This window comes from Corythoichthys intestinalis, chromosome 2 (assembly GCF_030265065.1).
Source record: "Corythoichthys intestinalis isolate RoL2023-P3 chromosome 2, ASM3026506v1, whole genome shotgun sequence".
NCBI lineage: Eukaryota > Metazoa > Chordata > Actinopteri > Syngnathiformes > Syngnathidae > Corythoichthys > Corythoichthys intestinalis.
Genome location: NC_080396.1, coordinates 26,423,975 through 26,450,569, shown reverse-complemented (window position 1 = coordinate 26,450,569; position 26,595 = coordinate 26,423,975). Strand labels below are relative to the sequence as shown.

Genomic DNA, 26,595 nt, shown 5'->3' with positions numbered 1-26,595 from the left:
GACCTGACTCAAGCGCATTTTATTGAACATTTATAACTGTTAAAAACACGTATAAAATTGGTCCTGTTTCAGAAACAAGGCACGCATAGTCAAAGTCAGTGTTCTGTGTTCATGTCATTACTAGCATATATCGTCAGCACGAGCCATCTCAGTATGTCTAATAGTAGTATCAAGCATTCGCAAATATAAAAACACGTTCCAATGGGGTATTTTTTTCCCACAGAGGTTAAAATTTTATTCCGAGCAGCAAGACAATATTCATGCAATGACAGGGGTGGTGGAGAAGATGGTAGCTGACATGATGATGGGTCTTCAATAGTAGGTCTCTTGCTCCACCCAACCTGAAAACACAAGGCAGAGCATACAAAAAAACTCTTCTCTCCACCTGTTCTCTTAGGATGAAGCGCCAAGCTAAAACAAATATTATCTTCAACTTAAAATGTGCTCGTTATGTAGGATAGGAGAATAGTGCGATGATGTTCTAACACAAAATAAACTTCACGAGCTCACCTCCTGGGCTGCGTCTGATGATCAGCTTGCGGATTTCATCATAGATAAAGATGAGCAGGGAGTAAGGAAAGGCGCACAACCACCAGTTAGCTCTGGAAAAATACATGCACTTGTATTCAAGGAAATCAGATCGGGTGCTGTGACTGAAGGCGGTTATGTGACCTTCTGGTATCCCTACTGACCTGAGAGGGTACATTCTTAGAGCGACGTCCATGCCAGGGCAGTAGGAGAGGAAGGCAGCCAGTGCAGTCTCCTCAAAAAGCCCAAAGATCAAGATTTTGTTCCTGTGGAAATAAAATTGTAGAAGTATAAAGGTCATGGTTCTCTCATAAAGTTATAAGTATATAAATATATACGGCGGAAAACACTCAGGTGATTTGAAGTTCCGCTCTGAGACACCCAATTAGGCCAAATTACAAAATTGTCCAATATGCATGTGTGATACATCATTGGAACGCTGAAAATCTCAATTTTCTGGGGGAAGAAACATTTTGAACAGGAAGGCATTTAAAAATATATATACGTATATACAAATAAACAGCGAAACTATCTGGAGGTGAGAGCATGAAAGAGCAGAATTAAAGACGCCACGACTTTAATGAGACATTATCGTGTACTTACCTTGTTTGCATCCAAAAACCCCATGTAGTATGTATCACTGAGTGTCAAGACACGGCTGTGAATGGATTTATTGGGGATTTTATAGGTGAAATCATGATAATATAACAAGTGCCGCGATGCAGAAATCGCAGACATTAAGGAGTGGTCGAGATTTTCTTTTTCATATATTTACCCTTTTAAACTTTTTTTTTTCAATTTTTCTTTTTTTGGATCGATTATTTATCATCTAACATATCGGAGAAAATGTGACGGTAACAAAAAAATACAATTAAGCGATAGTTATGAGGTAGATATCCGTGACTTTTTTACAGACACCATTTTTTTCATTGTTACGTAATTTGTTTAAAAGTTTAAAATATGCGAGTGAATAATTTTTTTAAGTCTTTTTTTTTTAAACAAAATATTTGATATTAATTAATGATTCAAAGATAAAAATGACAGACATTTCGAATGATAAATATAATTAATTACTTCCGTTTTATAGCTGGGTTGAAAAAAAAAAAGCAGTTGCGCGACGTCTGTAAACGGGGGTTTCCAGGGTAAAACGGACAAATTAAAAATAGTTCGGGGGCTTAATGCTCCATGAATCTGCTACGGCAGCATATAGACATATTGTTCTATCAAACACAACAGTTCTTTTGGCTTAAAATACAGCAGTTTATTTTAAAGAGGAGTGCAAGAGCAGAAACTGCTTTTTCAGTCTTGTCTGTGTTTTCCGCCTATATTTAAGAAAGAAAAAAAAAAAGAGTAGCAACATGGGGTTCAGTATCTAGCACAAGGATGCTTAGACGAGGTAACCAGGGTGGGGAATCGACCCACAACCTCTGGGTTGGGGAAACAACCACTCTACCACTGACACACAACACCCCATACCCTTTTACCGTTTCAGATTGATTAGGATTACCAAAATGAATACATGAATAATCATTAAGCAGTCCTAGAATAATGGGGGAAGGATTTTTTTTTTTTTTTACATGTGCGTTACGTGCGCTGTCATATCAGTACAATTTTATGCGATTTATGGGTCGTTTTAGTTTACGGTATATACAGTAGTTCTCATTTATCTGGTACCGTAAATACTTAATTATGAATAAATTCTGGCCAAGGTTGGTGAATGTTAGTATTAGAGCTCTTTGACTACTCCCATACCCCAAACTATAATTTTTTTACTGTACCAATATGTAGAAAAATTAATTAAAAGTTATGTATATTTTGATCAGGTTACAGTTCTCAGATTTTGTGGTACTGTAATATATTCTGTACAAGGATGGTGAATATTAGTAGTGGACTTCCTTGCCTACTTCCAGACTCAAAACGATGCATTTTTCTGTACCAAAATTGAGACATTTTGAATTAAAAGTCCTACATGCATATGTTGATCAGGTGACAGTTCTCATTTTTGTGGAACTGTAAATCCGCAGTTCTGAATAAGTTCTGGCCAAAGTTAGTGAATATTAGCAGTGCGCCACCGTGCTGCTGACTGGATTGCTTCCAACACGGAGTGGGCCGGTCTTTCAACGACTCCCAAGCCACTCCCCCGTCCCCAGTCCACCCCTAAATATATATGCTACCTAATGTAAGTAGCATTGCTATGTCAATATGACTACGTACTGTTACCAAGAGTGAAGTGATGTGGGGAGGGAATACACCTTGTAACCAGAGGATAAGAAGAGCGGTACGATGGTCAGATTGGAGTGTGATGGGGTAAAGTGAGCAGAAGCAATGTTAGTAAATGTTTAGTGGGAAACTTAGTATTAGGAGAAGTAACCTATGAGTTAGTCAATCAACGTCCTACTTTTGTACCCACTCTAATATGTGTGTGTTAGTCATGCAGAGAATGGAACTGTTGTCCTGGAGCCGTTGGATCGGCCTGATGAAGAAGAGGCCCCACCACAAAAGACCTGGCAAAAGAAAAGTGCGACCCATCGACCACCCTATTATTATGGTTGCCAAGTTCCCAACTGACAACCATTAACCCAACACCCCGGCGCAGCACCCCCATTTGTATGCAAGCTTTAACTTCCTGTCTTGTGTCTTATGTTTTGCCTCAGTATTCCACATAGTGTTTTTTCCTCACGTTGCCTTCTTTGTAATCAGTCTTTTTTTGGATTTCCTTTGGAGTAATGGCTCCTTCCTGGCAGACTGGCCTTTTCACGCATTGACACAATACGCATTTCACGTGGATAGTGACACATAGCAGCATGTCTTCCCAAGGTCTTTTGCCTTTGATATTAGGTTGAGATTTGCAACCAAATATCCGTCTCCTTAACACAGAACCCCGTGCTGTCCTGAGGAGTACGTTGTCTGGAAATTCCCTAGTGTTGTTACTTGTATAACAACAGATAAATGTGGCACTGTCATCTAGAAATTGCACCCAACGATGAACCGGATTTGTAAAAGTCTTAAACTTTTCCATCCTGTTACAGAAAGTAGTGTGTTAAGTATATCTACAGGTGTGTTCTATTAAAAGTTTGTCAATGAACCTAAATAGAACCTTCCAAACATAATCTTTTTTCCCCCAAAAATGTTATATAGTAATACTTATGAGGTACGTTCACGTGAAATAATACCATACTTAAGTTTAGGTTAGCAGCACCCAAGGACTCACAGAGCAATGTTTCTCATTTTAAAATAACAATCACTTACTAGTACCAGTATACATTAATAACTATCTATTAATGCACTAATGTAGATGTGAATTAATGTTAAGTAATGCATTATATACATTATATATTATAACCTAACCTTAAGTATGGTATTATTTCATGTGAACGTACCTCATAAGTATTAGTTAACCTTAATTAACCATTACTGAATGTTTTTTTTTTTTTTTTACCCTTACTGTAAAGTGTAGCACTCATATCCCTTAACTAAGAAATTACAAATGCCTAAGTTCCCCCCTCTTAACCTTTATTAACCATTACTGAATGCTTTTTGGACCCTCATTGTAAAATGTAGCAAATGTGTCCCTTAACTAAGAAATTATAAATGCTTAAGTCCCCACGCCTTAACCTTTATTAACCATTACTGAATGCTTTTTGGACCCTTATTGTAAAGTGTAGCACAATATCCCTTAACTAATAAATTAATAAATTTTTAAGTTAACAAACCCTTACCCTAAACCCTAACCCAATATATATCTTTAATTTTACCAAACTATTAGTCTGGTTATGCATTAACTAATACTTTCACTAATGCATTAACTAATGCATTAACTCATGTTAATTAATATATGAATAAATGTTGCATAAGCAATTATATTAATTATTGTAATGTTACTTAAACATTAGTTTGTCTTAAAATGCATTAACTAACGCATTAACTCATGTTAATATATTCATAAATGTTAGATAAGGGATTAAAAGAATAATTGTCATGTTACTTAAACATGAGTTTTTGTCTAAAAATGCACTAACTAATGTTAATTAAAGGACCCTTATTGTAAAGTGTTACCAAATAATTCTTCCATTATTCAAGCATTTAGCAAACTAATCCTGATTTACATAAGACAGGAACTGTTTAGTGTGATGTAACATATATTTACAAATTAATTTAATTTTTAACTGACCTCATGCCTTGCTGGAAAACAGAGTTCCTCCTGGTCTTACAAATGATAAGATCAGCCCACTGCACAATGACAATGCTGGCAAAGAAGGCCGTGTGGCAGGTAAACTCCACAATCTTCCTCTGTTCGTAAGTCTGCATACACGTATAGGCATTAACATGAAGACATGAAATGTTGAAAGACACAGCATGACTGTGGTTGTCCATACCCATTGCTGCCCGTAACTGTCTTCTAGATCGTTACAGTATTTGTTGTCCCAGGCCACACGAATACCCAACAATGTGCGGGGAAGAAAGCCGTTCTCCGCGAGGATCACGAAGTAGGTGAAGAAGCCGGCAAGAGCCTGAATCATGCCTGGATAACATATAATCACATTAGCAAAAGGAGAAAAAAAATAATAATCTGATGAAAACTATTTTCGAGACTAAATTCCAGATCAATACGTAATTCCCTTAACTAATTAGTCTGGTGGTCTATGAGACAAAAACATTTTTCGGTCCTCAAATAACTGAGTAAATGAATACTTTACGAAATTAAGACTGAAAACATTCATAAATTCTTGTAAAAGGTGAATTATGAGACAACTGTGAGATTAATAACAGTGGAGTTGAATAACATTTCCATTTTTTTATTGGTGGTTTTGATAAAAGAAAATGCATAACATTATAATTATTGTATTACAATAATTAGATAAAAATCTGTCTATGTCTATTACATGCGTATATTTTGTTATTTGATGTAATACAGGTGTAGATCAAGACACTCAAGCAGGTTGAACGTATTCTTGGATTCATAACCAAAGAGGCACTGGTCTCTCGTCACTCAAACATGTAGCTCTCGATCAGGGAAGGCCTATTTATGTTGTATCTTACTCTATTTTAAATGACCTAGATACCAAGTTGCCAGAAGAAATCATGCAAGCACACATATAGACTTCTAATTGTTGGTTTAATTTGTAGTTTACCAATCTGTCCATAGGCAATGCTGATGAGCCTCTCGTTCACCAGTTTGTCCGTTTTGGGATTTCTGGGCTGTCTCTTCATGATGTCACTCTCAGCTGCTTCATAAGCCAGTGAGATGGCAGGGACCTGGAGGCCATCATACGAATGTCAATTCAGGTTTTCACATGCACAACTAAAACTTGGACAGAAATGTGAGAAGATGCCATTCACCCACCATGTCAGTTCCTAAGTCAATGCAAAGGATGGTGACGGTACCCAGAGGTAGGGGGATGCTGGCAATAATGAAGAGGAGGAAGGGGGTGATCTCAGGAATGTTACTGGTCAGAGTGTAAGCGATGGACTTCTTCAAGTTGTCAAAGATCAAACGCCCTGATTAATAAGACAAGCACACAAGTCATGTAAATAAATACATCCATCCGTTCAGCTCAAAAAAGCTCAGAGGCACAGTGTTACCTTCTTCAACTCCTGTGACAATGGAAGCAAAGTTATCATCCAGCAGGATCATGTCAGCTGCCTGCTTGGAGACATCAGACCCGGCAATCCCCATGGCGACACCAATGTCGGCCTTCTTCAGAGCTGGAGAGTCATTGACACCATCACCTGTCACTGCAACAATGGCTCCCTGCAGAGATAGGAAATAGCAAAGCATTGAGAGGAAAATATAAAGGATTTTGGACAATTTGTATTCCCAAAAACTGAAAAGAAGCTCATATCACTCAAAGTAGTGGATTTTACACCTGTCGCTGGCAGCCCTCCACAATAATTAGTTTCTGCTGTGGGGAGGTCCTGGCAAAGACAATCTCAGTGTGGTACTTAAGGATGTCATCAAGCTGCTCTGAACTCAAATCCTTGAGGTCTCCACCGTGGACAACACAGGCCTTAGCATCCCTGCAGCACAGTTTAGCTCACTAAGTTCCACATGCTCTCAAACAGGGTTTTCATGAAACAACATTGAGATAGAAGACACTGTATAATAAAGCTATTGTGGTGTAAAAGAGACCTAGACTGCAATGTTATGGTCCTACAACTAAACAAACTCAACTAATACCTTGGGTTGACTTCATTGATTGGTATGTTGAGACGTGCCGCAATGTCTTCAACAGTCTCATTGCCTTCAGAAATGATGCCAACGCCCTTAGCAATGGCTTTAGCTGTGATTGGATGATCCCCTGTTACCATGATCACCTGAAAACCAAGTATGGCATTCCCTTAGAATTTATCAAATCTCCTTAAACAAAGCTTCATATACTGTTAATAATTAGCAGCAAAAGCTTACCTTGATTCCAGCGCTTCTGCATTTGCCAACAGCATCAGGCACTGCGGCTCGGGGAGGGTCAATCATGGACATTAGACCGATGAAGCACAAATTTTCAGTGGGGAAGTTAACCTCATCAGTGTCAAAAGCAAAGCCTTCTGGGAATTGGTCATCAGGCAGATTGAAATGACAGAAACCTGAAAAAACAAAACTGCTCAAGAGTCTTTCAAATGCATGGAGAGTTGCAGTGCTGACCAATATTTCACCATTTCTTACCAAGCACTCTCTCTCCCAAACCACCCAACTCGAGATAGGCATTCTGGAAGGCATCCTTCATTTCGTCATCCAGAGGCTGTTCTTTGCCCTGTATCATGATGGAAGAGCAGCGGTCCAAAATCCTTTCAGGGGCACCTTTCATAACCAACAGATGGTTGGACTCCTTTTCAGGTGAGGAATTCTTGTGAATAGAAAGCTAGGAAGCAAATGGACCATTAAACATGTAAAGCTGTTTTGATTTTTTCTTTTTGTACTTTTTTTTTTTCTAACGCAGACGGACATTCAATAATACCTGGTACTTGTTGGTAGAGTTGAAAGGAATCTCTGCAATTTTGGTGCTTTTTTCCCTCATCTCTTGGACTGAGCCACAGCACAGCTCAATACATTTCAGAAGTGCAGACTCTGAGGCATCACCAGCCACATCTCTCTGGAGAAGACAACGACTATCTGCCATTAGCCCTAAGCGTAAGCATTTCAGTTTGGCTTCAGAAAGAGTGAGTTTCATATGGATCATCCATTTTAAAAATGCAATTTGCCAAACAGAAAGATGCTAATTTAATAACTGTGGAATCCCTGAGGAAGAATAAAAAGAGCCAAAACGATATACACCATTTTGGAATTTTAGTGCTAGATGTTTTATAAAATAGAATTGAAGCCAATATAACTTGGCAAAAAAATAAGGTACAACTTCACAACAAGTAAGATACTCAACTCTCAGATGTTATCATCAAGAGCAGAGATACAAATATCAGTTACATAAGCTAATTATGTCCCTGAGGAATATGCACAATTCATATGTTGCCAGATTGAGAGGAAACAATAGAATTCTACCTTTAATATGGGAATATTAGTCTGCTCAGCCAGGAAGACTGCGCGATTACAAAGTCCTGCAATTCTGGCCAAGGCTGCCCATGTGGCAGAGCTCTTGTCAAAGGATGTCCCACTCTGGTTCTCAGTAGTGTCTGCTTCATGGATCTGGTTGTCAAACCACATGTGTGCAACGGTCATCCTATTTTGGGTCAAGGTGCCAGTCTTGTCAGAGCAGATAGTGGACGTGGAGCCCAGGGTCTCAACAGCTTCCAGATTTTTTACCAAGCAGTTCTTCTTGGCCATGCGCTTGGCAGTCAGAGTCAGACATACCTAGACACGATAGCCCTATTAGATGATGATAACCCATTGAAGCTGTACAAAGGCTGAGAACTCACAGTAACAGTAGCCAAGAGACCCTCTGGCACGTTGGCAACTATGATGCCAATGAGGAAGATGACAGCCTCCAACCAAGTGTACCCAAGAATGAGAGAGAGGACAAAGAAAGAAACACCCAGGAAGACTGCAACACCAGTAATGATATGGATGAAGTGCTCAATCTCAATGGAGATAGGAGTTCGCCCAACTTCCAGTCCCGAGGCAAGCGTGGCAATTCGACCCATGACTGTCCTGTCACCTGTGCTGATCACAATACCTCGGGCGGTTCCTGTTAAGGCAAAAGAAAGGGGGGCGGGGGGGAATTAAGGCTCAATTTAACACTTCGAAGGTTTGTTACCCATATGAACACTCCTGTCCATAGTTGCTTGACATACACAAGCCCTCCTTTATACCTTCAACACAGTTGGTGGAGAAGAAAGCAATGTTCCTGGTCTCCAAGGGGTTCTCATTGGAGAAATCTGGAGTACGTGTCTGCGGCTCAGATTCCCCTGTCAGAGAGGAGTTGTCCACCTGAGAATTGTCACATTGCCTGTGAATAAGGAGATAGTTCCACGTTTCTGTTGTGCTCAGATCTTTTCTTTTGTCTTTTTACCTTGCAGCCATGGGCAGAAATTATTCGCAGGTCAGCAGGGATACGGTCACCACCTTTCACCTCTACTAAATCCCCAACTACCACATCCTCAGCGTTGATACTCTTCTTTTCGCCATCACGGACAACTAATGCTTGCTATGAAAAAGACATGATAGTTGAATACACATCTGAGAGACTTGAGATTAAACTGAAACTGTCATGTATAAAAGGAATGCAGAAATATAAAGGTACCTGTGGAACCAGATTTTTGAAAGAGTCCATGATCTTTGAGCTTTTGGCTTCTTGATAGTAAGAGAAGCAACCAGTAATGATCACAACAGCCGAGAGCACTACCCCCAAGTACAACTGCGAAAATAACTATGTTAAAACTCCACACTACCACGATCACATATAAAAGCCTTTAACGTTTAAGGAACATTTCTCTTACGTTATCGTTGGCAGGCTCACTCTCCATGGCAGCCTGAATACCATAGGCCAGGAAACAAAGGATGGCCCCAGTCCACAGCAGCATAGAAAAACCTCCAAACATCTGCATTAAATCAAGTAATTAAAAATAAAGTTATATAAATTTCTTTGAGGAAAAAAAAAACAACTACATAAATTAACAGGACATGAATTACAGGTTTTAAAAGCATGCCATTACCTGTTTGCAGAACTTGACCCACTCTGGAGTGGTGGGAGGTGGGGTAAGAGCATTGGGACCATCTCGGGCCAGATTCTCTGCTGCCTTGGCATTAGTCAGACCCTAACACAGCATCAAAAAGAGTCGATTAAAAAAGAAAAGATTTGCTGCTCTCCACACCAACAGATAAACCAGCTCATTGTAAACACAAGAGTAAACTGCCACATATTCATGCCCAGGGAGATGAGATGTGCTAGTATACATCTATCAACTGAGTAGGGATCTTCCCTTTCATCAGCACAGTAAAGGTTGTAGAGGATAAAATGGTGTCATTGTCGAAAAATCAGAACAGAGAGGGTTTATATGGCCGATGAATTATTCAATATTCATTACCACTGCACACACATGCAGTGCTTGAAGACCCCACGTTTTAAAGGCACTGATTTACTATTCCACTTGATCTTCACTGCATGACTGGAAGCACATTTGCATGAACAAAGCCTTTGGCTAGAGTACGTACCATTTAATAGGCTGGTGGTCAGGATGCACAGACGTAAACTGTGCAAACTGGAAAATCTATTTTATATGAACAACTGACAATAACTATTTTTCTTTTGTTAAAAGCCTACAAACCGGTGAATTTGTTTAATGCCAGAATGCCAGAGCGGTTTATTTTTACTATTATTCACTAGGGGGAAAAAAAATAACATACATAAAATTAAGGAATCTGTGACTTAAAATTAAGGAATCTGTGACTTAAATGATAATCAAAAAAAAGATGCCATGGGATATTTATGGTAGGCTTATTGACAAAATTTGTGTAGTAGAGATGAATTTACCTGTACAGTTGTGGTCAAAAGTTTACATACACTTGTGAAGAACATAAGGTCATGGCTCTCTTGAGTTACCAGTTATTTCTACAACTCTGATTTTTCTCTGATAGAGTGATTGGAACAGATACGTCTTTGTCACAAAAAACATTCATGAAGTTTGGTTCTTTTATAACTTTATTATGGGTGAACAGAAAAAAGATCAAATCTGCTGGGTCAAAAATATACATACAGCAGCGCTAATATTTGGTAACATGTCCCTTGGCCATTTTCACTTCAATTAGGCGCTTTTGGTAGCCATCCCCAAGCTTCTGGCAAGCTTCTGGTTGAATCTTTGACCACTCCTCTTGACAGAATTGGTGCAGTTCAGTTAAATTTGATGGCTTTCTGACATGGACTTGTTTCTTCAGCATTGTCCACAAGTTTTCAATGGGGTTTAAGTCAGGACTTTGGGAAGGCCATTCAAAAACCTTAATTCTAGCCTGATTTAGCCATTCCATTACCACTTTTGATGTGTGTTTGGGGTCATTGTCCTGTTGGAACACCTACCTGCGCCCAAGACCCAATCTTCGGGCTGATGGCGTTAGGTTATCTTGAAGAATTTGAAGGTAATCCTCCTTCTTCATTATCCCATTTACTCTCTGTAAAGCACCAGTTCCATTGGCAGCAAAACAGCCCCACAGCATAATACTACCACCACCGTGCTTGACGGTAGGCATAGTGTACTTGGGGTTAAAGACCTCACCTTTTCTCCTCCAAACATATTGCTGGGCATTGTGGCCAAACAGCTCGATTTTTGTTCCGTCTGACCACAGAACTTTCCTCCAGAAGGTCTTATCTTTGTCCATGTGATCAGCAGCAAACTTCAGTCGACCCTTAAGGTGCCACTTTTGGAGCAAGGGCTTCCTTCTTGCACGGCAGCCTCTCAGTCCATGGAGATGCAAAACACGCTTGACTGTGGACACTGACACCTGTGTTCCAGCAGCTTCTAATTCTTGGCAGATCTGCTTTTTGGTGATTCTTGGTTGAATCTTCACCCTCCTGACCAATTTTCTGTCAGCAGCAGTGGATAGCTTGCGTTTTCTTCCTGATCGTGGCAGTGACAAAACAATGCCATGCACTTTATACTTACAAATAATTGTTTGCACTGTTGCTCTTGGGACCTGCAGCTGCTTTGAAATGGCTCCAAGTGACTTTCCTGACTTACTCAAGTCAATGATTTGCTTTTTCAGATCCATGTATGTATATTTTTGACCCAGCAGATTTGATCACTTTTTCTGTTAACCCATAATAAAGTCATAAAAGAACCAAACTTCATGAATGTTTTTTGTGACAAAGAAGTATCTGTTCCAATCACTCTATTGGAGAAAAATCAGAGTTGTAGAAATAACTGGAAACTCAAGAGAGCCATGACATTATGTTCTTCACAAGTGTATGTAAACATTTGACCACAACTGTATCTCCCTCAGTTTGGGGCTCTGTGCACGATCTCATCCCATGGGGTAAAAATGATAAAGAGAATGTTGGGCAAAATCCCAGAACTACATGAGGGGATCTGGTGAGTGATTGGCAGAGAGCTTGGACCAAAGCCTAGCTAGTCACCAGACCTCGACCCCACAGAGAATGTAAGCAGACTTGAAAGTCCATGTTCCCCGGCTTCATATTCCATTGATAACAAATGCAATATTTCAAGATTTTGAGTTGAAGTATTTGTCATTGACCAAATAATTATGTTCCACCATAATTTAAAAATAAATGCTTCTTAAAAATGTTACAATGTAATTTCCTCTATTTTATTCTGTCTGTTTATTCTGTACAGTTGAAGTGTAACTATGATAAAAAAATAAATAAATAAAGACCTCTGTCATTAAGTGAATGAACCTGCACTCTTGGTGGCTGGCAAAATTCCCTTTTTTCCCCACTGTAAATATACAGTACACGCGGGCACATATATTAAAGAAGGAACGACTTACATTGCTCAAATCTGTCCCATATTTGCGATTCAGCTCATCCAGAGTCAGCTTATGATCGTCCTGCAAAGAAACACAGAACATAGGTTGTTAAGTTCCAAATATCTGCATCACAATACTAAACGCACTGTATCCTCTTTTATGGTCTTACCTGACTACCTACCACAGTTTGACCATAAATAGACAGACATCAAAAGTAAAATAAGAATGCAGATTACAAATGAACTATTTGAACTAACATAGGAAAGTGAAAATGGCGTTTCCATAAAAACTGTTGTGTGATTCTTATGGACAATCATACACTCACCATGTCCACTTCCTTCTTTAGTTCATCCATGTCTTTCTCCTTTTTCTTCCCTTTCCCCTTCTTTTTGCCTCCTTGCTCGGAGGTGGCCGCCAGCTCATACTGCTCTCGTCCTTCCTGGAAATGCACAACAGCAGTTTAAAAAAAAAAAAAAAAGTACTTGTTATTGAACCAACTCACAATATTTTACATTGGGGCAAATAAGTATTTAGTCAACCACTAATTGTGCAATTTCTCCCACTTGAAAATATTAGAGAGGCCTGTAATTGTCAACATGGGTAAACCTCAACCATGAGAGACAGAATGTGGAAAAAAACCATAAAATCACATTGTTTTATTTTTAAAGAATTTATTTGCAAATCATGGTGGAAAATAAGTATTTATAAGTAAAATAAGTATGTGGTCAATACAGAAAGTTCATCTCAATACTTTGTTATGTACCCTTTGTTGGCAATAACGGAGGCCAAACGTTTTCTGTAACACTTAACAAGCTTTTCACACAGTTGCTGGTATTTTGGCCCATTCCTCCATGCAGATCTCCTCTAGAGCAGCGATGTTTTGGGGCTGTCATTGGGCAACACGGACTCTCAACTTCCTCCACAGATTTTCTATGGGGTTGAGATCTGGACACTGGCTAGGCCACTCCAGGACCTTGAAATGCTTCTTACGAAGCCACTCCTTTGTTGCCCTGGCTGTGTGTTTGGAATCATTGTCATGCTGAAATACCCATCCTCGTCTCATCTTTAATGCCCTTGCTGATGGAAGGAGATTTTCACTCAAAATCTCTCGATACATGGCCCCATTCATTCTTTCCTTTACACAGATCAGTCGTCCTGGTCCCTCTGCAGAAAAACAGCCCCAAAGCATGATGTTTCCACCTCCATGCTTCACAGTGGGTATGGTGTTCTTCGGGTGCAATTCAGTATTTTTTCTCCTCCAAACACGAGAACCTGTGTTTCTACCAAAAAGTTCTATTTTGGTTTCATCTGACCATAACACATTACCCCAGTCCTCTCCTGTATCATCCAAATGCTCTCTAGCGAACCGCAGACGGGCCTGGATTTGTACTTTCTTCAGGTGGACAGGTGTCATTTATACCGATAATGAGTTAAAACAGGTGCCATTAATACAGGTAACGAGTGGAGCCTCGTTAGACCTCGTTAGAAGAAGTTAGCTACAAACTTGCTTGTTTGTAGGTGACCAAATACTTATTTTCCACTCTAATTTGGAAATAAATTCTTTAAAAATCAAACAATGTGATTTTCTGTTTTTTGTTTTTTTTTTTATATTCTGTCTCTCATGGTTGAGGTTTACCCATGTTGACAATTACAGGCCTCTCTAATCTTTTCAAGTAGGAGAACTTGCACAATTGGTGGTTAACTAAATACTTATTTGCCCCACTATATATACTGCCCAAATCCTCACCAAATAATGAAACTAAAATCTGGTGAGGTGTACATGAGGCCACGGTGTCATCAAGTTTAGAAATCAAACTTAGGGATGCTTTTCTCTATATCCAGTAGCGAGAGTAATATCACATCGAGCCAATGTCGATGAGCAGTTGAGACTCATCCATTATTCAGTGCTGCACAGGGATGAGAGGTGTTAGCATGTTGGCGGCAACTGCACGTGACTACTAATGAGCCATTTGTCTACAGTCAGGTCGGTATATCTGGTGAAGCAGTCATCTTGGTCGCAATATTTTACACTCAACTCAAGTACAGTGTGTTCACACTAAATCCTGCACGCATCCTTAGTCATGGAACTACGCACACTTATAGTATAATGTTTCTGAAACTTTCCCAGGGAGTCATAGGAAGAGACTGTGTGATCCTAGTACATGTTTTCGTTGCATGAACCCCCGGTCAGCTAAGCTGGGAAAACACTGGTTCTGCATCACTATGGCCAGATTTTAGCCTCTGGACACCCAAGGCCCCCTGGGGCCATCTGGTTTTGGACAAATCATTCGACAGCGGTTTTAAAGCCTTTAACAAAAGAAATTTTTCAACAGATTCCAGAGCCTACTTTTTTGTTTTTAATAATAAAAACTGACTACTTACAATTCAGATCATTCTGTACAACTTCTATTCAGGAGTGTCTTTTAGTTACAGGCCACAACAAAGCTATTGTATACAGTATAGGATCTGTTGTTGTTTTTTTTAAATAGTATACATTGTGTTGCAAGCCTGTCCCACTGCTGCTGGTGAGCAGCATGATGGGTACACACATAATATACAGTGAGGAGAACAAGTATTTGATACACTGCCAATAGGTTTTCCCATTGACTGTGTATCAAATACTTGTTCTCCCCACTGTAGCAACCAGGTCGGTTACTATATGACAATTAAAAAGAAAGAAATTGATATTAGAAGTAATTAAATAGAAAGACCTATTATATTTGATGGGACAAAAATATTGTAATGGCTGTAAAATGTCAAATTAAAAAAAAAAATTTAAAAACCAAATGATAAATGATGATGTCTAATGAAGTCTTTATTCTAAAAAAAAATTATAGTAAATTGTAATATTGATCAAAGTTTAGGTGGGAAGGAAAACGGCAAATTAGGCGAGATCACATTTTATTTGTTTTTGTCCAAAAAAAGCGACAAGAGACTTCTTGAAAAGACAGAAAAGGGAGAACAGAGTTCCTATGAACGGAACCTGTCCGCGTGAAATACCCAAGCTGCTAATTCAGCTGTACTGAACAATGCGCGCAAGCACACACTTCTGGGACTTTGCCCGGTTGTCATCGGTGACCAAGGCCACGCCTCTGGAGATATGTGAATGAATAGTTAGTCCCACATTTGAACCCCTCCCCCTTTTCTTCCCCTAAACCACCAATTCTAAATGGGGAAAAAAGACGTGTATTTGAATATTAACACTCCCCTCACGTCCTGTGCAACTTTCACTATTCTGCATCCAGGACACAAGACGCCAGTTGAATCAATGGCCCTTGTTGCTGTGGAAGGGCAACTTAGCTTGAGGAGAATGAGATTTACACAACTGAGCATTCAAACCAGTGACAATGTGAAAAGCATGTAGCGGAATGAAGGAGGATATACCACATTAACCTCAGAAAAGACCATCAAATCCTAAATCTGATTGCCGTCAGTTGCTATTGCATGTACTGGAAAGTTTAGTAAAATGAGACAGCAGTCATATGTTTGAATGAAGCAAATAAGTAACAGTCCCATTTTCCCACGCCCACTTCCAACAGTTCAAGTTCACTTTCAGCAAGTGACTGAAGTGGGAAAACAAGAGATTGGAGCGGCACGTAGGACACGGCAAAAGGAGGATGTGGAGTGTCACAGAACGGAAAGCAGCATGTGGCAAAAAGTTGGGAGTTAATTTACATTTACGACACAGACAAAGGAATGTGGTAAGGGGATGCTCAGGTAGAAAAAAAAGAACAAGAAACAGAGTGGAAATAATGAATGTGAACATGTAGTCAGTGTGCCCCTTTGGCCTCAGGCGGAAATAAGGGGTCGGTGGAAAAACAACAATAGCATGACTCCTAAATCGAGGATGTCTTGAGATTTAATCAAATCTGACTCTTTTCAGCTCAACGTCAAAATTACTTGGATTTAAAATCAATTACAGCAGAAAAGATATGTCATAAAATAGGAGAGAAGAGCCTAAGTCTTAACGTGAATCTTAGGTTTGGATGAGCTTTGCCTGTAGGCCCTTAAACCAACCTGGAGTCTAATTGGAAGTACTTGAGGAGGTGCTCCAATCGCTGGAATTAACAGCTTTCTTTTGTAGGTAGACATTATCAAGTGTCTTTGTTTCAATTTTTGTCTATTCATCCAGAAAAACACACGCAAGGCCGACGACAGTGACATTGGCTTATAAGGGTCATCGTCAATAGGCTCCCACATAGTAGTTACTCAGCCACACTTTTAGGGATATAGCTATCCCCCAAATTGTCCCAATTAAACTGGAAGCACACCGTGAGCAGAGGAAGAACTAAGTCTCAAAAAACCTTGAATCGATTGGTTCAAAAGCTGTAATTTACCATTTCATTGTCCATTGTCATTTTTGTGATGTTCAACATGACACGTCCCCTTAAGAGCAGCAACAACAAAGCATGTCAACTTAAAGGCGCTGCATCATAGTATACGCAGTCATCTAACGCACGATAACATACAGTATGCGGATTCTGTCATTGCAGTTCGACACAGTAGAGACCTGCAATGCATTAAATTGACCTGTTACCCCAAATAAGCACCTTATTTGTAATGCAGTGTTTATTTTTTTATTTTTATTTTTTTCAAAAGGTTCATAATGAGTGTACATGCTCATATGTCAAAAATGAATGAATGCTTGGGATGAGTTGTTATTCCTCAGTAGCTGTGTTTAAATATTTTTTTAAAAAGTCGCCTAACCGTTCTGAAATCAAGGGTATAATCATGGCCTCCCGCCTTCCTGTGTGATGTTTGCATTTTCTACCCGTGCCTAAGTGGATTTCCTTCAGGTTTGCAACTTAAGGGTGTACCCTGCCTACTGCCCATAGTTAGCTTGGATAGGCTCCAGCACCCCCGCGACACTCGTGAGGATAAATTGCTCGAAAGATGAATATTTGGATCAAATCTCCCCAACCAATGATGTTTAGAAAGTTAATTTGCCTCAAAAAGAACTCATCAATTTACAGTTGTGTTCAAAAGTTTACATACACTTGTGAATAACATAATGTCATGGCTCTCTTGAGTTTCCAGTTATTTCTACAACACTAATTTTTCTCTGATCGAGTGATTGGAACAGATACTTCTTTGTCACAAAAACATTCATGAAGTTTGGTTCTTTTATGACTTTATTATGGGTAAACAGAAAAAAGTGATCAAATCTGCTGGGTCAAAAATATACATACAGCAGCGCTAATATTTGGTAACATGTCCCTTGGCCATTTTCACTTCAATTAGGCGCTTTTGGTAGCCATCCACAACATCTGGCAAGCTTCTGGTTGAATCTTTGACCACTCCTCTTGACAGAATTGGTGCAGTTCAGTTAAATTTGATGGCTTTCTAACATGGACTTGTTTCTTCAGCATTGTCCACAAGTTCTCAATGGGGTTTTAGTCAAGACTTTGGGAAGACCATTCGAAAACCTTAAATCTAGCCTGATTTAGCCATTGCATTACCACTTTTGATGTGTGTTTGGGGTCATTGTCCTGCTGGAACACCCAACTGCGCCCAAGACCCAATCTTCGGGCTGATGACTTTAGGTTATCTTGAAGAATTTGAAGGTAATCCTCCTTCTTCATTATCCCATTTACTCTCTGTAAAGCACCAGTTCCATTGGCAGCAAAACAGCCCCACAGCATAATACTACCACCACCGTGCTTGACGGTAGGCATGGTGTACTTGGGGTTAAAGGCCTCACCTTTTCTCCTCCAAACATATTGCTGGGCATTGTGGCCAAACAGCTCGATTTTTGTTCCGTCTGACCACAGACCTTTCCTCCAGAAGGTCTTATCTTTGTCCATGTGATCAGCAGCAAACTTCAGTCGAGCCTTAAGGTGCCGCTTTTGGAGCAAGGGCTTCCTTCTTGCACGGCAGCCTCTCAGTCCATGGAGATGCAAAACACGCTTGACTGTGGACACTGACACCTGTGTTCCAGCAGCTTCTAATTCTTGGCAGATCTGCTTTTTGGTGATTCTCGGTTGAATCTTCACCCTCCTGACCAATTTTCTCTAAGTAGCAGGTGATAGCTTGGGTTTTCTTCCTGATCGTGGCAGTGACAAAACAGCGCCATGCACTTTATACTTACAAACAATTGTTTGCACTGTTGCTCTTGGGACCTGCAGCTGCTTTGAAATGGCTCCAAGTGACTTTCCTGACTTGTTCAAGACAATGATTCGCTTTTTCAGATCCATGTATGTATATTTTTGACCCAGCAGATTTGATCACTTTTTCTGTTAACCCATAATAAAGTCATAAAAGAACCAAACTTCATGAATGTTTTTTGAGACAAAGAAGTATCTGTTCCAATCACTCTATCGGAGAAAAGTCAGAGTTGTAGAAATAACTGGAAACTCAAGAGAGCCATGACATTATGTTCTTCACAAGTGTATGTAAACTTTTGACCACAACTGTAGTTGTCCAAGTGTAGGGGAAGTTCTGAATTTTTGACATGAGGTTTAATCTTCGAATTAGTAAATCAACTTTATTTGTATAGCACATTTTTAAAAAATCCGCAAAGGAGTCCAAAGTGCTTTACATACCATAAAACAGCAAATTAAGTTAACGTTCAAAGATAAAACATAAAACAAATAAAATAAATAAAAGACGAGGTCATAAACAGTCATTGCACATTAAAAGCTGAAGAAAAATAAAATGTTTTAAGGCGTGATTTGAAATCCGTAAGTGAAGGGGCCTGTCTAATAGTAAGTGGTAATTGGTTCCACAGCCTGGGTGCCATCACCACAAATGCACGGTCACCCCTAAGCTTCAGCCTTGATCTTGGGACTTCTACAAGCAGGTGGTCAGCTGATCTGAGGGTTCTGGTTGGACTGTAAGGCTGAAGCTGTTCTCACAGATATGGCGGCGCAAGATTATTCAAACGTTTAAAAACAAATAATAATATCTTAAAATGTATCCAGTAATTTACTGGGAGACAGTGAAGAGATGCTAAAATCGGGATGATATGTTCGCGCCTGCGGGTTCTACTTAGGAGTCAAGCAGAAGTTCTGTACAAGTTTCAGACAGGCCAGTGCAGCCTGACCGACGCCTGCATACAAAGAGTTACCATAATCCAGCCGAGTTATGACAAAAGCATGAATCAATTTCTCCAAATCAAAACGTGAAACAATAGATTTCATCTTAGCATTCTGGCAAAGCTGATAAAAAAAGTCCTGTACAACACAAGAAATCTGCTTCTCAAATTTAAAATCACAATCAAATTTGACCCCCAGATTTTTGACATAGTCCTTAAGAAACGGAGACAATGAACCGAGTTTAACATTCAGGGAGGCCTGGCTACTTGGTCCGGACACCATGACTTCAGTCTTGCTTTCATTCAAACTTAAAAGATTAAGTGAAAGCCACGACTTTATATCGTTGAGGCATTCAGAGAGTTGACAGAAAGTGCCATTTTGCACCATTGGAAAATAAATCTGACAGTCATCAGCATACAAATGAAATAAAACACCATGTTTCCTAAAACAAAGAACCAAGAGGCAATAAATAAAGAGAAAATAAAAGAGGGCCGAGAACAGATCCCTGAGGAACCCCATGTGGAAGTGATTCCTTTTTGGACATGAAATTGCCCATTTTTACACAGAAACTCTGTTCATTTAGGTACGACTTGAACCATTCAAGAGCGACACCTTGAATGCCCACACTGTGCTCAAGACGAGAAATTACAAACTCAAGGTCTACGGCATCAAATGCTGCAGATAAATCTAAAAGAATTAAAACAACGAACTTGCCAGAGTCTGTTTGCCAAAAATATATCATTTGATACTCTTAAAAGTGCCGACTCAGTGCTGTGGAGGGATTTAAAACCAGACTGGAATAGTTTTGAAATCTGGTTTTCTTTAAGGAATGGAAGCAGCTGACTATAGATCATCTTTTCTAGTATTTTATAAATATATGGAAGATGAGAAATAGGCCTAAAATTTGAACAGAGGGTGGGGTCTAGGCCTCTTTTCTTCATTAAAGGTTCTACTTCTGAATGCTTAAAGTCACATGGCATTGTGCCAGTAAGGAGACTACAGTTAATAATTTTTAAAGGGATCCCATACCTTAAATACATGTAGGCTTTAATAAACCACAATCGTTCTCTTGTACTAAAATGTGTTGTTAGAAACACATAAAATGTTAAATCAATGGCAATATTTTAATAATATTTAGTACATATTTTGACCAATAGTTGGCGCCATGTTTTGCGGGCTCGGAGTGATGACGTAAATGGGATGTTTCCAAATGTGTAACGTGTAGAACAATTGCGTATTGCTGCCTAAACTCGCGAAGTAAAATGCCACGATGTGGAAACAAGGGGAGTGACGCGAGTCTCCACAGATTTCCTCTTGACAAGAAGAGGAGAAAGGTTTTGGAAAATATCAAAGACTGGCATAACTTCCCAAGGACCCAAGGCTTTGTTCTCACCACTTTTCTCCTACCGCGTTGGAGGCTTTTAGTCGACGATAACTTATGAAAGAGCTCTCCGGAGCGGCTGGATATAGGCGCAGACTAAAACCAAATACTGTTCCAACTATTTTCCCTCACAAATAGCCTCAACGTGCCTCGGATATCGAGTGAAATGCGCACAATGAAGCAGCCACAGGCAAGACACTCTGGCCGCAGTCTTAATATGGACCACCCTTACGTAGCTAAACGTGAGTTGGATGTACAAGGCATGGAGGACACTTGATCCAGATGACGAATTTAATGAGTCAGCTACGACACAACTCCGATCCTGACTATCACACGTGTGCATTCATGGTTTTATTACCTTCAGTTTGAGTTTATAATGTCAATAGTCATGAAAATAAAAATGCACGAATGACAAGGTGTGTTCAAACTTTTGGCCTGTACTTTATGTAAAGCACACGACAGCTCTGGATGCTAACAATCTACATAATTATACTGGGATAAGTTTGGCGACCTATCACTTAAAATAATTTTACAAACTTTATTAAAACCAGGGGCATTACCAGGGGTGGGCAATGCCCAACCACTGACACACTCTGCCGATCCAAAGAAAACTGGATGTAGTACTAACGGCAGTCTGGGCACCGCGTATGGTATCCCATTCATATAGTGCTGATGTGTTCTAAGTTTTAACCTTTGCGTTGTTACCTCCCCTTTTACCTTATAAAAAATATATATATTAAATTAAATGTTGGTTTTGTTCCTAGGGGGCGCTACATACATTTACGCATATTTTGATTTTTTTTTTTTTTTTTTTTTTTTTTTTACATTTTATCAAAGTTTTCACCATTGTTCGCCTGGCTGTTGAGTTTGGTGAGTTTTGAAGCATTCTGAGGAGGTCAAAGTTGGGCTCAAAGTGTCGGTGGGACATAGAATGACAGCTAGGAGGCGCTTGGCGCTACATAGTGTATTTGGAGTTTGTCTTTACAAGGTATCAAAGACTGCACCTGTCTTGACCTGCCTGCCGATTTTGGTGCATTTTGAAGCATTCTAAGGGGGTCAAATTGAGCTCAAAGGGGCTAAGAAAGAATAACTATAATAATAACAAACAAACAAAACATGTTTTATGGTGCAGTAGCCCTACGCTGGATTTCGACCTACTTGAGCAATGTAGCTTTTTTTTTTTTTTTTTTTTTTGCCACCCCAGGTAAGACTAATGCCCACCCACACCTGGCATCCTGGTAACACCACTGATTAAAACGAAAACATTAAGAGGGGTTTTTATATGAAATTATTATAGCTCATACTAACATTTATCTTTTAAGAATTATTTGTCTTAAAGATCGAGAAACCCTTTAAAAACAACTGCTACTCCGCCTCCTTTTCAACCCTCAGCTCGCGGCGAGTTAAAATAGCAGCAATCCGGTGGTGAGAGCTCGGCGAGAGAAGAGGACTCACCGATGCTCAGCCATGTCTCCGTCACACATAAAAAGTCCAGGGAGTTCGATGTAAAGAAATCTTTTAAAATAAAAGTTTTGTTGCTCAGTGATCTCGCGTTGACAAGGGCGAACCTGGCCGTTGGGGTGCTTTCTCGTGGCGCACTAGGCAGGGCCCGCAGATGGTGGGGAGCTAACCTCACGCGAACCAATGGTGCCTGCTTAGCATATCAATAAAAAAGAGCATACTGTATGCACGCATGAGAATCACTGATGACCCATGCAAACAACAGTATTGGCTATGTTTTCAGGATAAAGTTTTTAAACCTTACCACTGCATGTCAATAATTGTAGTATGAACAGAAACATTTAAGTATTATCACATCGATTTTTTCACCGCAGACTGAGCATTCTCCATTGAGGTCGCATTACGCATCTAGAAAAATAGTCCTACTTTAGAATGAAGTTAATCACGGCAGTTTGGTGTGACATTGTTTTGGCCGCATGGGTAGTTAGGTCAATGATTTGCATTTTGAATTTATTTGACTATGTGAGATCTGGTAATATTGTTTTTATTAACATGCTAAGCAGGCACCATTGACTTGCGCTAGCTTAGCCACTCCGGAGCCCTGAACCTAACAAATAACTGACAAACTGCACGGAATTTGTTGAAATCATCTCCACCGACTAATTAAACCCCTGATAACTTGAAGATTAAGCCTTATGTCAAAAAAAATTTGAACTTTCCCTTTAACGTGAGTGTGAATATGGCCAACAATTGGCTAGCGACCAATTCCAGGTGTTCCCCGCCTATTGCCCAAAGTTAGGTGGGTTAACCCTTTAACACCGAACGTGTCGGATGCGACACGTTTACGCATATCATCTTTGAAGCCTCGTAACGCTGTAGTTACGTCACCCACGTGCCCCTGGTTGGTCTCATTTGAAAGTGCGGAAGTTGATGTCCACACCAGTGTTTATTTGAAGTCAATCGACCAAGTAAAACGGGAGATAGTGTCATTTGAGTTTTCTAGTTTTATTGCACTCATAAATATGCATTAAAACGCTGCATGGACCATGTGTGTATATCCATATTTCCATCATTTCTCGTCCTTTTTTCAAAACTGAAAGCAGCACAAAAGACTACATATCCCAAGAGCCGTTGTGATATCAAGAAGGACGAACCTAATGTGAACATTTTTAATAAATTGACGAGCAAGGCGCCAACTAAGGGAAAGGAGACACGCGTAGCAAGCAACGGCCGATTGGATTCAGCGAGCGACTGAAATGTGCAGAATGAATCGAAAACTAAATTTAGCGCAAGCTAATGCATTATTTCATTAACTCAAGGAATAGGATGAGCTGTATTTGTCATTGTTTTCCTCGGATCAGTCGGCGTCTCGGCAAGTAGAAGTGACAGTAGCGCGCAAACGGCGGATGAGTAGGCTGTGTGATGTTGTATGTGAGGCAGCTTAGTGACATGTTCAAAAACAAACTTTATTGAGTGCGCAAAAAAAAAAAAAAAAAAACTTTATTGGGTCGCATGCCTAAAAAAATTGAATTGAACTGAACTACTTGTCAATATTTTTGAAAATACTTTTTTTTTTTCCCAATGTTATTTTTTCTTCATGATGAATCTTTTCAATTTTTATATAGATGTGTGTTCGATAAGCATGATTGCATGTACATATATACCTTTGATAAGGTGATGGGTACAATACCTAACTTCAGAAAGAGATATCCTCCAAACCCTTTTTGTGTTGCATAATATATATAATTTTTTTTCTCACTATTTTGCACTGTATATAACATGTTTTGACCATAGTATGTGTGAAGGCCAAAAACGCCTATGACCATAGCTGCTGTTTGTGTTGAATTGTCAAACATAAAACTATTCAATCTTATTTTTTTCTATTGAAGGTTTATCCTAGCAAGTTAAATAAGTATTATCAAGCTTCAAAACAGTTGGTCAAGCATGTTTGGTTGTCAGTGGGACTTCAAGATTACAAATTTTGAAAAAAGATTTTGGGATTTTTTTGTCTTTTTGGGTTCAAAATGTGGATTAAAGTTGGTCAGTGAAGAAAACAACAGTTTGGACATGAAGTTCAAGGTATCCTGAAAAAAGGGACCCAACTTGGCCTTTGTGAACAGTTTTTTCTTTGAAATATAAAGGCAACATCAAAGGCATGCAAATTCGGCCAAAATAGGCATAGGTGTTAAAGGGTTAAGCTCAAGTAGATCTGCCATCCTGGTAAGGATACGTGGTACAGAGAAAGAATGAATGAATATACTAGTGTCTAATCCTAATCAATGTTTCTTCAAAATATGAGGAAATTTTTTTTTATACTTTAGTACTGGACTTTCTCAAGCAGACGACTGCAAAGGACTATCCCCGCCACTCTCAGATGTCACTCTGGGGAATGCTACGATTGATGTAATGCAGTAATCGCATATATTTCTCGACATTTCTGCTAAGTGCTGGCAACCTCTTAGCATTTCTTATTTAATGCTTCCTTTTCATAGAAGAGAAAGCGATCTACATACGGACTAATTGTGTTGTATCTAAAATCAACTGTCAAACTTTGTTAGTCACAAAAGATCACATTCCTTTTTGCAGTGAGCCATCCAAAGTAGAGCAGTGTTCTTCCCGGATCAGACAGTGGCGGCAATGCGGCAACTGGTTGCTGACTTACATCACCCCACCTCCCCCCTCCTACACCATCAACTCTTTCCCAGCTCACTTGTCCTGCCTGTTTAGGCAGATGTGGGAAGCAAGAAGAAAAAGCCATGGCGAGTATAACCTCCAACACGAAGAGAGGGCCTAGAAACAACAATCTCGCTGTGACCGTCCGCCTCCTCACGCCAGGAGAGCCATGCGGCGCCTATCATCTCTTCCACGTGTGGCTATTTGAGAGAAGTAGGAGAAGAGACTCTGTGGGGACGGGGATGGGGGCAGGGCATGCCTTTCACTAGTTATGGGAAGAAAGAGAAAATAACAGCAGCTATTGGTTGAGATGCAGAGCGACCGCAGATTTGAAGGAGCATCATGGAGCGACACCAGAGCAAGAAAAGCATGAAGAAAAGGGGAGGGAGCTTAAAGGGGCCAATCTGGTCTACATCTCCCCTCATTCTCTCCCCTAAGGCAGCTCCACATCCTTCAGGCTGTAGGCTGAATGCATAATGAGTGTTACTGGTGTGCAGGATGGTGGGGTGTGGCAGCCCTGACATCCCATACACAGCAACTTCATCAGAAACACTCCAAGTGTTGAGATAACATATATACTCCCATCTGAGAGACAATTGTGACCACGGAATCAGAAAGACAAGCTGGAAAGATCACTATACATCCTTATTAGCCGTTAACCCATTGGCTGCTATTGACGGCACTCGGCGTCCAATTAATTTTGACTGGGAGAAGCTGGCAGCGAATAATATAACGCTGCTATCCCCCTTAGTCAAAATGGATTGGACGTCTAGCGCCGTCAATGGCACTAAAAACATGACCATTCGCATCCTGCCTCCCAGTTTGAATGAATTGGACGTCTATCGTTGTCAATGCAGGCAACGAATTAGAACAAACAATCCACATTCTAGGAGACTAAAGTCATAACGTGATGATGTGCACTTGCTTCACTAGAAAAACGTGAGCAGATGGACCTTTAAATAAAGTTGGAAATGAGAGGAGTTTGATAGACCTCATGCTGTGCACATCCCTCCCACAATCATCACAGCTGCATTGAAATTGCGCAAATGTGCAACACTTGAATATCATTTCAATCAACACATCGAGTCAAAACTTCAGCAGCATCAGCATTCAGCATCATCCCGTTATGCAACACGACGGTTTCGCGATGCAAACTTATGTTAAACGCTGAGAGGCGAGGAAAACAAGACGGAAGTGTTTTGAAACAGAAATCAACAAGAACGTCGCTCAACTCATGGCAGCATCAGCTCTAATTGTTCTCAACCACTTGTTTGAATGCCTTTTTGGAGACATTAAAAAAGGATGTTTAATACTCACTCCTCTTCCCATGATTGATGAGACGACTCGTTTCCCTCCTATGTAGAAAATTCACACGCTTAAATTCAATTTTATATAAAATATAATGAAGCACATCAAAATAAAACAAAACTGTGCGCCGCGTTCTTTTTTGGGGTTGTGATAGTTTTTTTCTCTCTCTCTCGCACTGTTTCCCTAATCTTCTGCACGTGTCGCCCCTCTTGCGAGCTCAGATGCGGCCGCGCTGAGTCTCTCATACTTATAGACGGCGTTCGTTCCATTGTGACGTCACTTTACTTGCCATGACAACCCCACGGATGAGGGCGGGGCGTCCTCATTCATTGGGCGTTTTTCTTGCT

The 26,595-nt window shown here is 40.0% G+C and overlaps 1 protein-coding gene across 2 annotated transcripts; it reads right to left on the bottom strand.

The window, feature by feature from the left end:
• On the bottom strand, positions 1–26,595 carry LOC130931746 (sodium/potassium-transporting ATPase subunit alpha-1). Of its 2 annotated transcripts, XM_057860749.1 has the most exons (23): positions 26,258–26,595; positions 12,717–12,830; positions 12,413–12,472; positions 9,631–9,732; positions 9,415–9,516; positions 9,219–9,332; positions 8,988–9,122; positions 8,788–8,905; positions 8,395–8,663; positions 8,021–8,329; positions 7,482–7,616; positions 7,190–7,385; positions 6,935–7,110; positions 6,707–6,843; positions 6,396–6,546; positions 6,112–6,280; positions 5,873–6,027; positions 5,661–5,784; positions 4,905–5,050; positions 4,700–4,830; positions 693–794; positions 511–602; positions 1–341 (listed from the first exon to the last, which is right to left on the bottom strand). In XM_057860749.1, the coding sequence occupies exons 1-23, from the start codon at positions 26,267–26,269 to the stop codon at positions 313–315; spliced, it is 3,078 nt and encodes a 1,025-aa protein (XP_057716732.1). In that variant the 5' UTR covers positions 26,270–26,595; the 3' UTR covers positions 1–312. The 2 variants fall into 2 exon arrangements, with proteins under 2 accessions (XP_057716732.1, XP_057716739.1); XM_057860756.1 differs by lacking the exons at positions 9,415–9,516; positions 9,631–9,732; positions 12,413–12,472; positions 12,717–12,830; positions 26,258–26,595 and having other exon boundaries at positions 8,788–8,924; positions 9,219–9,241.

Coding starts and splice junctions, on each gene's coding strand:
- LOC130931746 (XM_057860749.1), bottom strand. Junction 8,330..8,394: donor GTCTCTTGGCTACTGTTACT/GTGAGTTCTCAG, acceptor TATCGTGTCTAG/GTATGTCTGACTCTGACTGC. Junction 7,386..7,481: donor ACTCTACCAACAAGTACCAG/GTATTATTGAAT, acceptor TTTGCTTCCTAG/CTTTCTATTCACAAGAATTC.